General features: G+C 39.4%; 1 protein-coding gene across 1 annotated transcript in view; it reads left to right on the top strand.

Moving 5' to 3' along the window:
- SORCS3 (sortilin related VPS10 domain containing receptor 3) overlaps nt 1-14,407 on the top strand; it is a 690,926-nt gene that overhangs the window by 594,999 nt on the left and 81,520 nt on the right. Inside the window, exon 14 of the mRNA XM_043989102.1 lies at nt 2,605-2,712. Within this exon, the coding sequence (XP_043845037.1) occupies nt 2,605-2,712 (108 nt within the window). The remainder of the gene's footprint in view (nt 1-2,604; nt 2,713-14,407) is intronic.

The following is a 14,407-nucleotide window of genomic DNA, read 5'->3' as shown; positions in this document are numbered from 1 at the left end:
ATTAATTCACTTTGTAGCTTACTCTTTCCCAGGACAGATGACCTAAATTCAAATAATTCTTTCTAGCAGGACCTGTTTTTCCTCTCTTTCATCATCATTGTCAGTTTTCCATATCCCTTAAAAGTGGGCCCATTTCTTTCATTCTGACTATAATAGAAGAATAATGTGTTTAACTTTGTACACCATACCCTATGTAGCCTTCCTAATACCACAGTGGCTTAATCTTTTCACAATAGCACAATTTCTGACTCATTGTTAACTTGTAGTTGAACATGACCCTAATCCCCCTTTTGGTTTACATTAATGGCTAATCCATTTTCCTTTATCCTGTATTTGTATGCTTGGTAGTTTTATTTTATTTTATTTTTATCAGCATCTGGACCACCGTACTGGATTTCATCCTGATCTCATTCATTGACTATCTTACCAATCCAGGGAGGTCATTTTGAATATTATTTCTGTCTCTGAAGTATTGGCAAATCCCTCTCATCTAGTTATGCTTGTAGATTTGATGAACATATTCTCAATTTCTTCATTCAGGTTAACAAAAATATTGAATAGAGTAGGTCCTAAAATGGATCCCTGTGTGACACCATTCAATATGTCTTGTTGGTTTGAACATGAAGAATTGATTAATATTGCTCATCGGAATTTTAATACAATAAGTCTTATAAAACCTGCACTCACCAGTGTCAAATCATGATGGTTTGGGGACTTAGGTGGTTGTTGTTCAGTTGTTTTTCAGTTGTTTCTGACTTTTGTGACCCTGTTTGGGGTTTTTTCTAGCAAAGATACTGGAGTGGTATGCCTTCTCTAGTTCATTTTACAAATGAGAAAACCAAGGGAAACAGGGTTAAGTGACTTGGCCACAGTCGCATAGTTAGTGAGTGTCTGAAGCTGGATTTGAATACTTGAAGGCAAGTCATCCTGATTCCAGGCTCAACACTCTATTCACTGTGCCACCTAGGTGCCCCAGGTACTTAGATACAGGAACTTAAGTTTTAAGTGAGTTTCCCCCCCCCCCAGAGATTTTCTTCATGGATGACTTTATTTTAGAAGTTTCTTTCATCACAAGTCAAGTACTTCTTCCTCACCAAGGTCTGATGGGCTTATAAATGTGCTCTCTAAATGTGAAACCTAAATATTGACCTGAGGAATATGTCATAAGGAAGGACTGAGAAATAGGCTTGGGAAAGAGGGACATATGTACCTGAGGTAGTCTCTTTTTAGGAGAGTGACTTTTGGTAAAATCACTTTCCCTTAGAAACTCAGAATTCCTGACTTGGAAGGTGAAGGGGCTAATGCTACCTGGCCTTATGATCCTTATCAATGTAGATAACTAGCTATTGTCTACTGTATTGATTGAAACAAAGATCTCTCTTCCAGTCATCCTTTTTAATGATCAATTGAGAAGTTGCAATCACAAATACTATATAGGGAGGGAAAGGCAGCACCCCACCAGACTGGGGCCTTATTGTTCATTTCTGAAATGAGAAACACATTTGCCCAGAAAAAGAATTGAATTTCCCCTGTCTCTCTCAGTTGGCTGGGATTACTTTCCATCCCTCACAGTACAGGTACCTATTATGGAAAGGGCTGAAATGACCAATTCTTTAGAAATCAAGACAGAAACAGATAATTTAGGAACCAATAAACTTTTATGGAAGGCTGTTTGCTCTCCATTTGCAGACACAGTCCTCAGCTTGCTCAGAGCATTGTTGAACACTGGCAACTGTAGAAGAATGAATAACTCAGTGTTATTTTTATGTGCTTTCAGAAAAAGGAATACAAGGGAAGGTGGGTCTTGATGAAAAAGAAAGACAAAAGAAAGTGAACAGTTTGAGCACATAAAATAAAATTGTGGTGGGAGACTCCCTTGTATAGGATTCCAATGATAGGGCAAATCAAGTTTGGGAAAATGCATTTGTAGCTTGAGAAAGGTCCTTTGGACTGTGGTTAAATGGGGCTGAAGGTAGGCACCGTTGAATAAGAAAAGGAAGGTAGGAAGAAGGGCTGTTTAAACTTAGAATTGACTAGACCCTCCCCTTTATACTTATAAACATTGCTTATTCTCCAATGGACAACAAAGAGGTTGTGGTGCTGGGCCAAGAGTATGTGTACCACTGTATGTGTGAGAGGCAACTTTCACACCCATTCGGAACAAAGAGGAAATTGCTTTTTTTTAAAGGTTTCATCTGAAAGACACATACTCCTTTCCCATAGGATACACTCTGTACTCCTCAATTTATCTATGTCAGAAACATGGAGGGTTGGGTTGATTCTAGCATAAATTGAACCTCTGGTTTCCGTCTGGGAGCTTGGATGCGATGCTTTGTCCACCAGCCACCTTCTCTAGTTCAGCATTTTAATTTTAATATGTTTCTATGCTTTCACCGTTCAGACGCAGTCCTTGCCTGAGCCAGGAAGTATATTTTTGATAAAATCTCACAATAATATGGGGAGATGGAAAAGATTAATGCCTGCTGATAATCCACACTGCCAGAGCACAGGATGTAGAGAGGAATTTAATAATCTGTGAAATGATGACAGAACCACATAGCTTGATTTTCAGTTGTCTCCTCCATGTGTTTGTTTCCAACCCAGGGTGAGTTTCGATGAGGGGAGCTCCTGGGACAAGTATGGTTTTACTTCGGCTCCACTCTTCGTGGATGGGTCTCTGGTGGATCCAGGTGTGGAGACACAGATAATGACGTGAGTACTGCTGGTGGTGCAGTAGAAACCCAGAAAACCCAAGTTTTAACCCCACTCTGGTCACTTGACTTGCTCTGTGACCTTAAGTCGCCACATTTTTTCAGAATTCAATCACCCGTCTATAAAATGGGGGAATAATAAAATGGGACTAATAATAATAGCTGTTATATTTGCCTCATGGGACTGTGGTGAGGACCACAGGAAAGCATTTTGAGAAGATGAATAGGGAATTAAATGTCAGGCATTATGTTAAACTCCCAGCTCATTCCAGTTCAACAAAAGACCATGAAGCTTAGAGAATTGAATTCTTTTTTTTTCTTATATTAATTGTTATAAGAAATACATGACAGAAACAAAGTAAAATCAAGGATTTTTAAAGGACTTTCCATCCTATGTATCACAAGGTCTATTGAGTCAGTCCAACCTCCTATACTTCTATCTTTGTGTCTGATAAAAATTATACATTAATAAATTTAAAGCTGAAACAAATATCAGAGGTCATTGAATATAACCTCCTCATTTTACAGATGGGGAAACTGGGGCTGAGAGGAATTAAATGTCTTGCCCAGAATCATATAGATAATGTCTAAGGCAGGATTTGAACTCAGATCTTCTTGAGACTAAGCCAAATACTTTGGGCTGCAAAATGCTGAGGTGTCATCTAATTTTTCCAAGTTTCTTTTATTTCCAATGACATTCAGTGTAATTTGGGGAAGGTGCATTGCATTTAGAGGATCAGAGGATCCGTGTTAGAACCCTTGCCTGTGACTTACTGCTTGCATAACCTTGGGGAAGTCATTTACCCTCTCTGGATCTCAGTTTCTTCATCTGCCAAATATAGGGGCTGGTGAGGAGAGTTGGACCAGATGACACCTAATGTTCCTTCCAGCTTTATAGTTATGATTTGGGGTTGGATATTATGCTGTGTATTTAAATTCTTTAGAAGTTGTTCACCTGTGTTGCAGGGGAAAAGCCTACACTATAGATGATAGCTTTTAGTTAACTAGACTGTATAGTCAGATGGGATGGCACAAGGCAATGGCATCATGAAGAAATAAGGCTACATATGGGGGGCAGCTAGGTGGCGCAGTGGATAAAGTACCAGCCCTAGATTCAGGAGGACCTGAGTTCAAATCCTGACTCAGACACTTGATACTTACCATCTGTGTGACCCTGGGCAAGTCACTTTACCCTCATTGCCCCACCCAAAAAAGAAAAGAAAACAAAACAAAACAAATTAGGCTATATACAGGGTATCCAAAAAGTCTACAAGTTTGAGCTATTAAAGCATGGTAGCTAAGGTTTTCAGTTTTAGCTACTAAAACTTAAAATTGCAATGAAACTTTTGAGACATCCCACATCACCTTCTAATGAGTAATGAACATTGAGAAGAGACAGAAGTAAAAGCAAAAAGTGACTATAAGTTGAATTTCTTCAGATAACTTTCCTTCAGATAGCAATTAAGGGCAATTGCATTAGGGTATTAGCTGGAATCAGCTAATTGTAGAACAATCTTGGACAATTAGGGCCTGATATATGAAGAAATCAAGAATGAAAAAATGGGAAGAGTCACTACAAAAAATCTTTCTTAGACATCCCCATGAAGAGAATAGGCATGGCAGACACATAGTTTATCATGGCATGTAGCAGAAAGATAACCTGAAAACTGAGGACTTCGATTTTAGCCAGCACAGAGGGCAAAGGGAATGTTCCAATGACCTTCAGAGAGTGTACTATGGTTATACTTCTTCCAGTGCCAAGCAAAAATTACTTGCATTTATAATACAGATCTTGGCACTTTTTCCCCCTGTACTGATGAATGGGAAAGGTCTGGAAGAAACTTTGCTATTCTCTAGCTTATGGGTGTGAAGTACTATTGGAAAAAATGGAAGATGTGTTTTGAGATAAATAGGGGGGTGGGGAAAGTCAGAAGAGAATCCTAACCTATTATTTCAGGAGGTCATCAAGTAAAAGAACTTGCCACACAGTGGATGTAGCACCGGCCCTGGATTCAGGAGGACCTGAGTTCAAATATGACCTCAGACACTTGACACTTACTAGCTGTATGACCCTGGGCAAGTCATTTAACCCTCATTGCCCCACCAAAAAAAAAACCCACCTTGCCAAAAAAGATAGAATGGAAAAAAAAAACCACACAGACCATGGAACCACTGGGACTGGGGAACAGTTTTAAGATGCTTTGAAGAGAGAGAGTGTATCTCTGAGGAGTTTTCATCTTCTCATATTCCTTCCATGTAATAATAATGAAGATCCTTCCGGGAGAGAGGGTACCTAACAAGTGTTCTTCACTGGAAGAAGAGATGAGTCATGAGGGTTTGGCAGCTCCCTGCTGAGGGCCAGTCCTGTGTAAAATTGAAATGTAATAGAGAGCCTCACAGGACTTGTTAAACCTTACAACCAGTGTGGATGTCAGGTGGGAGCATCTTGGGGTATTATGAATTCTGAGCTAAGAAACTGAAAACCTTAGCAGGCACAGGATGGGTCTTCACAATTGCTGCTGATTTTAACATATATTTAGAAGAGAAATTTAGGGGGCAGCTAGGTGGCACAGTGGATAAAGCACTGGCCTTGGATTCAGGAGGACCTGAGTTCAAATCTGACCTCAGACACTTGACACTTGCTAGCTGTGTGACCCTGGGCAAGTCACTTAACCCTCATTGCCCTGCCCTGCCCCAAAAGAAAAGGAAAAAGAAAAATTTAGGTATGTAATGTAAACAGCTGATTGAGAAGATAGTGTTAGGGAATGGGATTTAAATTTCTGAATAAGGTTTAAGATCTTGGAATAGCAGGCTCTGGTCCAGGGATGGAGTACATCAGAGGATGATGTTAACAAGTTCCATGAAGAGAGATGTGATGGAGGGTGGATGAGCTGCCTTTGGCATCAGATCACTTGGGTTTGAAACTTAGCTTTGCTACTTACTACTTGTGTGTCCTTGGGACATTCACTTTAACTCTTTGGGCTTCAATTTCCTCATCTCTAAAATGAGGAGATTTAATAAGGTTCTGTTTAGCTAGAAATTCAATGGATGTTTTTCTGTATACTGAACATAGGTTGAAGAAGATTTTATGCTGAAAATGGATGGGGAGAGAGGAAAAAAACTGCCCACAAATATTTTTTGCTAAACCCAGCAGCGCTGAATTATGTTTGATGTTTGATGAATATGGATTATGTATGAAAGTAAAGCAAAGGAAATGCCCAGTAATTCACGAGAGAGGTTATCCGAAGTAAGGAAAAATAGTAATACTCATTGATTCAAATAAATGTAATGAGGATAAATAATAAAGAGAACTAAATATCTTAATGAAAGGAGGTACATTTGACCTTGTAGGTATAATTGAGACTTGACCCTACTTGGCTCATGGATAAAACATAGCAACGTAACCTTATACCTTATTCACAAAGGAACAGATTAGATAAAGTAGACAGTGGATTCTCATTATGCCACACATACTTGTCTGATGAAGTTCTTGAATGACAAGGAGGAGAAATGAGAATCATTTGGCTCCAGGTCAAGAGAGGAAGAAACATGACAATATTGTAGTTGCCATATACTAAAGACAGACTAGAAGCAGAGGGAGCATGATGGTCCAAAAATAGTTCATCAATCTCACATGAAGGCTTGATATGGAAGAGGAATTAGGCTATACACACATCTGCTTGAGTTTGATCTCTGCTAAAAACAGATCATTTAATAAATTGTTGATTTGCCTTGGTGATAATCTTATTTTTCAAAAGATAGAGGAGGCAGTGAAAGGAACTGTTCTAATGGAACATTCAGAAAGGAATTCATTCCTAAAGTAGACAAGAGGGAAACTTTATAAGGTATGCATTATGTGATTATTTTGAAATAACAAAAGGAGAAAAACCAGGTACGGTGTGATTCACACACCAGATTGCAAGAGAGTAGACTTAACTATTCTGAGGAAGAAGAGGTAAATTCTCATTGTCTAAGATTCTGCAAGGGATGCGGCCTAAGAATAGGATGCCGCATCCTATTCTTATAATACAAACTGAAATAATTCCTGTGAGGAAGAAAAGGGGAGTCAATCTAAAGAGACCAATGCAAAGTCTTCACTTCAACTCAACAAAAAGTTATTAGATTCTCACTCTGCCAGGTACTGGGAATATAAAGAAACAAGTGGCCTTGTCCTTGTCTTCAAGAATACACCTTCAGTTTAATGAGTGAAGCAGCCTGTACCCAAGATGGTGTAACACAAAGTAAAATCTTGAAGGGGAGTTGGCCAAAGTTCTATATCGGGTTTAGGGAGAGATGGTGTCTGGACATCAGGGTGGGTTTCTTAGAGGAGGTGACATCTAAGATGGACTTTGATGGACATGAAAGATGGAAAAAAATGGAGACATCTATTCCAAGGATGGAGATCACTATGAGTGAAGATATGGAGGCAGGAGAGGGGCAGAATAAGAACAGAGGAAAGAGAATAGTCCAATGTGGCTGGGAATGTTGAATATAAGGAGTGGAAGGATATGGGGTTAAGACTGGTGAGTTAAATTGGAGCTGAACTTTGGTGGAAAGAGAATGTCAGGGTTGGTCATTTCAATTGTGTATGGAAATGGGGAATCATTGAGGCTTTCTGAGTAAAGGGGTGACATGATCATAACAGTGTATTAAGAAGATTGTTGTTCATCCTTCATTCTTGGAGAGAACCATGACAGATGCCATGATTTTCAATGAATTGGATTTAAATGAGGAAGGGTTATACAAAGTCACCAAAGTCTCTTCCAAAGCCATTTGAGTGGCAAGATATATATCAACACAACTGGAGATGGCACTGGATGAGGGAAAAAAATTAGGAAGATTACTCAGACATTGGAGTGTAGGTAAAAGTAGAATCAAAAGTAGAGAGTGAACCAGAAGATTTATTATTATATGTGGCAGTGACTTTTTACCTCCTCTTAGTGAATGAAGACTGTCTCCAAAGAAGGTAGGTATGACTGACATTACAAAAGAGGATCAACCCAGGTTTATAGAAGTTTTGTGATCCAGTGACCTCACTCTGTCCTTAAAAGGGGGAAGCTTCTGGCCTGCCAATGTTTGATTTCTTTCCTGTTCTACAGACATTACATGTAATTCTTAGAGTGTAGGCCATGAAGTCAAGAAGGCATGAGTTCAAATCCTACCTCTAACACTAGCTGTGTGACCATGAATAATTAATTCAGTTTCTGAGATTCAGTTTCCTCACCAATATAATAAAGATAAAATGCCCATTTCTTCACTTCACAGCCTTGTTGTAAAGATGGAATAAAATAATCTATGAAAATTATATTGCAAACTTTGAAGCACCCTTAAAAACATCAGTTATTATTCTTGTCATCATGGTCATATTTATCCAGAATCCCCTGATCTTTAAATAATTTTTAATAAAGTTCCAAGTCTGTTAGCAACAACTTTCAAATCCCATGCTCTTTCATTAACATGCTGCCTGCTACTGGGATGACTATTCCAAAAACTTTTCCAGCATTTCTTATGGGATCTACTTACAGAAAGAAAATGCACATTACTAGGGCAAAACAGCCTTATGACTTGCTGACTCCTTGTCCAACTCACAATTTTTCTTCCCAAAAGGCATTTCTTATAAGACTAATATAGTGTACAACTGGACAAAGATGTGTAGAATGAATGAATTAGTGAATGAATAAAAATTATTGAGCTCTTTCCTTGTGCCAAGAACTGTGTTAAGCATGGAGGATACAAAGAGAATGACCTCTCAATGAGGTCACATTCTAAATGGAAGAGACAGCACACAGGGGATATGAATGCATGAGTACATGGAAGGACTAGGTGTGGTTCTAAAGATGCACCTAAAGGACTGTTGCAAGGGCCAGGGATTCTAAGGGTGCATTGGTGAGTCAGTTACCAATGCCTGGTAGTCCAGAGGCCATAGTATCAAGGCCAAGTGTAAGGTCCTTTCTCCTTCCTGGCTGGCAGCTGACAATCCTCCTCTCCATCTCCCCACATACCTCCCCAGTCCAGAATCATTACCCTGTCAGAGGAGGTTATACATGTTAGACATCGCTTTGTCTCATCCTAACTTGGGTTGCTATTAATATTCAGGCCAGAGTGAAGTTGTTTGAGGTCAACATTACCCAGGTTTTATGCCACTTCCTAGCAGATCAGGATTATGCTGATCTGAGCCTTCCCCTCATCTCACAGACCCAATTTGGCATGCATCGCTATGTATTCAGCTTTATCTGAGCTGATTTTATGTTTCTCCTGGGCATCCCTTTGAACAATACCGTAGATACACTAATCCTTGCATGACCTGGAATTCCCTGGCAAGTTTCAGGCAATAGTTTAAGTTCTGTGTTGGCCTAATCTCAAACGTTAATCATTTCTTTTCAGCTTCAGATACGGTGCAGTAGGCAGGGTGGCAATGAGAGGTCACATTGTGGTTCAAACCATTTACCCAAGGGTTGAGTTAACACGCCTGTTTACCTTTTTCTCCCACTGAGATTTGTAATAAGCTTGGCGCACGGCTCCTAGGTCTCTTCCACCTTAGTCTGAAACCTATTTTAATGTCATTAAGTGGAACAGAGCCCATGATATCATTATGGAGGAGCCTGGGAAGACAGAAGCAGTTTGAGCACCGTGTGTTCTTTCTGTGCTTTGATGCCATTTACCCTTGGCATTATTTTAGAAAACTTAAAAATGTTTTCATTTAGATGAACAGATGCCCCAGCCTCACCACCCTAGGGGCTTCTTCTAGAATATGAATACGGAAGCACCATCAGTGACTGTTGTATATCACAAAGAGGTCTGCTGGCACAGACCCATCTGTCACAGCTACTGTGAGGTCTGGGCCCAGCACCCAGAGTCCCTGGCCATGCTTTCTGCCCCAACTCCAGAGCTGAAACTGGATTAGAAGCTATGTTAACACAGAAGGTTGAAAAACAATTCCTAAAATCAACAGGAAAGAGAGGTTAGAGGCCCAAAGAGCCAATGAACACAACAGACTCAATTCACTTATATATATGTTTCCCCCCTTGTCTCCTGTTACCTCCTCCTTCTCTCTCCATATAGAAACCCTGCAAGGGAACTAAATGATATGGTTAACTTATTCATACTAAAGCACTGATGACTTGTTGGGGAAGGGTTCATTTCCAAAGAGGAGGCTCAGAGAGGGCAGTTTTTCTTGGGTCCTGGCACTTGGTCAGGAGGAAGAATTGCTTACATACCTTGACTGAAAAACACTGTTGCCATATAACATACAATCAAGCACTATGCATATCTGATTTCATTTCATCCTCAAAGCCACCCTTTTTGACTAGAGGAGAGGGTGGTAGAATCACAGTTGGGGAACTTGGCATGATAGCATTCTTCAAATATTGGTTAGAAAATTGTTGTCATAGAAGAAGAGGGAATGGACTTTTTCTTCATGGGCCCATGGGACACAAAGAGCTGTAGAAGTTGTAGGGATACAAATTTTGGCTTCATATAATGAAATATTTCCAACTAATTAGAGCTATTCCAAGTAGAATATGTTACTTAAAAAAAAAATACAAGTACATATACTGGCTAGGCCAAAAGTCACACTTTTTAATAACTTTTTGGAAATTACTTTTCCTTTTTTTCCATTTATGAAATTTGATTTTTCACAAGTAATATAAATTCATTTCCTACATATATTGCATATGATGCTATGGTATTATAAATTAAAAACAAAAAATCATTAAATATTGAAACCCCCTTTGTGACTTTTGGCCTACTCTATATAAAAAACTTTACCAATATGAATACTCCAACATTTTTTTTTAAAAGTACTTCCCTGGACTGGGAGTTGGGAAGATAATTAACCATTTGACCATGGACAACTCCTTAACCTCTCTCTGACTCAGTTTCTTCATCTGTAAAATGGAAATAATAATAATAATAATAATTGCACCTATCTCATAGAGTTTATTGTGAAGATTAAATGAGATTAACATATGTAAAGCACTTTACAAAAATTAAAGCGTAATTATAAAAACTTAAAATATTGTTGTGATAAAAATAGTTGCTGTAAACCTCTATTATGTACAACTTGGTTTTTTCCCCAAATTTATATTAAACTTTTCCCATTAGTAATAATACTGCTCTTTTAATCTGTGTCCACTTTTGAACTTTTTCTGTCTTCATATCTTTAAAAAAAATACTCATAGTCTGCGAAGCAAAGGAAACCTAGATGACTTGTCCAGGATGTTGTAGTAAGGATTCTCCAACAGGTAATGGTGGGACTAGAGGGTGTTTGAGGCCTCTTCCAGCTCATAGCCCATAATTTGGATAGCTATTGTCACTGTAACTCACAGGAAAAGACCAGAACTGGGGATGTGGGTAACAGGAGGTGGGTTATGGGTAGGACTTTTTTTCCCTTGAGAGACATATTGAAGAAAATGGGATTGTAATTGGAAATATTTCCAACATGACTTTGACTGGCTTCCTCTATCTTAAGGAAAAATTCACCAAGTTCCCACTATTTGCAGAGGCCGAATATCCCTGTGGCATACAACTTTATCTTCTGAAACTCCAGCTGGGAGGGGGGCCAGCCTTGGAGGGAATGGGGAGACAGTCCCTGCCTCAGAGGCATAATATTTGCTTACTCATCTTGCTATTTCTGCTGCCTTCCCTTCAAATATTATTATCTCAACGTTTCAGTGAACTTGGCATGGAATATCCAGTGTTCCCCAATTTCCCCTTGCCTATTACTAATTCATGAGGAGATGCATAGATTCAGATTGCTTTCAGTGCTGAGGTAAGGACTTGCAGATTAACAGCCTGGAGGGTCATTTATTCAGTAGTTTGGTTGAATGGACAGGTATTATTGGCTCACTTCATTATGTCCCTAGGGACTGTTTGTCTCTACCATGGCCATTTTAAAGATATCCATGATTCCCTCTACTCTTAACCTCAGCCCAGAGGTGGCCCTGGATTTTTTGGAATCAGACACGAGGGCAATGCAGATGTAGTCTGTTTGTTATTAGGAACTGAAAGAAAGGAAATGAGTATAGACTACACTGATTATAATAGCCAACATTTATCACTTACAGTTTGCAAAATGTTTTTTAATATTATTCCATTTAATCTTCACAGCAAACCCTGTGAGGTATAATTATCCCATTTTACAGATTAGAAAACTGTTTCTGGGGGGCAGCTAGGTGGCACAGTGGATAAAGCACTGGCCCTGGATTCAGGAGGACCTGAGTTCAAATTTGACCTTAGACACTTGACACTTACCAGCTGTGTGACCCTGGGAAAGTCATTTAACCCTCATTGCTCCACAAAAGAAAGGAAGGAAAGAAGGAAGGAGGGAAGGAAGGAAGGAAGAGACAGAGAGAGAGAGAGAGAGAGAGAGAGAGAGAAAGAGAAAACTGTGATTGAGAGTTTAAATGATTTGCCCATGTCACATACCTAATAAATATCTGGGGCAGAATTCCCAGCTGCCCAGTTAGGGAATCAATCAACCAAGGATTTATTGAGTTCCTTCTATGTACCAGACTAGGGATGCTAGGTGACACAGTGGATAGAGTGCTGAGACTGGAGTCAAGAAGACCTGAGTTCAATTCTACTCTCACACACTTACTAGCTATGTGAACCTGACCAAGTCAATTAGTCTCGTTTGCCTCAGTTTCCTCATCTGTCAAATGAGCTGGAGGAGGAAATGGCAAACCATTCAAGTATAGCATCTTTGCCAACGAAATTCCAAATGGGGTTTCATAGAGTCAGGCATGACCAAAATGACTGAACAACTACAAAAACAAATATATTAGACACAGTATTAAGTGCAGGAGATACAAAAACCAAAAAATGAAACTCCCTGTTCTCAGGGAGCTACTGTCTAATGGATGAGACAATGTTTATCTTTATTGTTATAACACATACTCTTGGGTGGGAGAGGGATTAGTATCTGGAGAGCCAAGAAAGCCCTCCTACAAAAGGTGATTCCAGCAAGCAGAGGTAAGGAGAGAGTAGATTCAAGACACAGAGGATAGCTAGTATAAAGACAGAGATCTCTAGCATCTTTATCAAATTATCTTTTATCTTTTTTTCTGCATGTATCTATATAAAAAGTACTTATTCAGCACTTAGCACTGTGCCTGGTACATAGTAGGTTTTTAATAAATGTATATCAACTAACTAGGGGGTCTTATTTCAGGCATGGAGAAAAGATTAAGCCAAAGAATAGAAGCATGAAGTACATATGGCATATTTTAGGGAGTTGAGGTCTCAGGGAGGACATGGTATTAAGGAGAGAGACAGTAAATAATGGGAAATGGCCTAACCAACTGTTATGGGGGAAATGAATGCTGATTCAATCTATATATACAGGCCTAATTTATCTATTCTCCTGCTCATTGGATTCCTTGTGTAACCCCAGCCTCCTTAAGCAGAACAAATAACCAAGAGATAGAGATGGCAGTCACTATGGCCATTTTTGTACTTAGAACAAGTAGCTAGCATAGAATATAAGCCAGAGATGATATGGTTAGGGGAGCAGTAGCCATGCCAGAGAGAAGCTCACCTGGGATTCACCTACTGAGAGAAAATGTGCAATCTGGTAGCTTCCTCTTTTTACTAGCTCTTCTTGTTCACTGGGAGCTAAACTCAGTTTCTTCAATCTGCTGAGCCACTGTCAATGCCCTCTAAATATCATCAACCTGAGATAAAGCCCCATTCACCTTATCCTAGTTTTGGTTCTGGTAGAAAGATATTTTACCTTAAAAAATCTACAATCTTCAAAATTAGTGGGGAGCTTTGGGAAGGAAAAGCTTACTTTTCCATGAGAGGTTTTGGCAACTTGCTTAGTAGGCTTTTTAAAAATAGACCATTCTGACAACAGGACCCAGATCTCAAGCCAAAACTTAAATATATGTTTAGCCTCTAGTCGTTATATCCTATAAAGTAGTTTGAAATAAACCAAGGAAGGACTCTTGTTGATCTGTTTTTCAATATTCTGTTGTTTGCTGAAAGAACCTAATTTTCCTTTGCCCAAAGTCAGCCCCTCAAATAATTAGCGATGATGTTAGGAGAGTTAAGTGAGGTTCTTCTGCATTTCCCCACAAGTAATGAGACCATCAGGGTACCACATACATTCTAGGCAAATTATTTATCCTCTTTGAGTCTCAGCCTCCTCATAAGTAAAAAATGAGCTAATTATTTCAGTTGCAGTAAGGCTCAAATGAGTCTTCTCAATATGGAAGCCATCTTATACACCTTAAAGTGCTATATAAACAGCAACTATTGTGATTTGGCAGTGATAATGGCAACAGCTACAGGCAGCTAGGTGGCACAGTGGATGGAGCGCTGGACCTGGGTTCAGGAAGACTCATCTAACATGACTTCCAATCTGGCCTCAGATACTTACTAGCAGTGTGACCCATGACAAGTTACTTAACCCTATTTGCCTCAGTTTCCTCATCTGTAAAATGAGCTGGAGAAGGGAATGGTAAAGCACTCCAGTATCTTTGCCAAGAAAACTCCAAATGGGGTCAGGAAGAGTCAGACAGAACTGAAAAAACTGAACAACTGCCAATGGTTAGGCTAATAGTTCTGGAGAAAGAGAGCATACATTAATATCCCAGTCCCAGTCCCAGTGCTAGGACCATGGACACTCAAAGGGCCACTGTGGACAGTTTGCCTTTGGTCGAAAAATCAGTAGACATCTGATGTTTCCTTTTCTG

Source organism: Dromiciops gliroides, chromosome 2, assembly GCF_019393635.1.
Source record: "Dromiciops gliroides isolate mDroGli1 chromosome 2, mDroGli1.pri, whole genome shotgun sequence".
Classification (NCBI taxonomy): Eukaryota; Metazoa; Chordata; class Mammalia; order Microbiotheria; family Microbiotheriidae; genus Dromiciops; species Dromiciops gliroides.
This window is presented reverse-complemented; position numbering and strand designations above follow the sequence as displayed.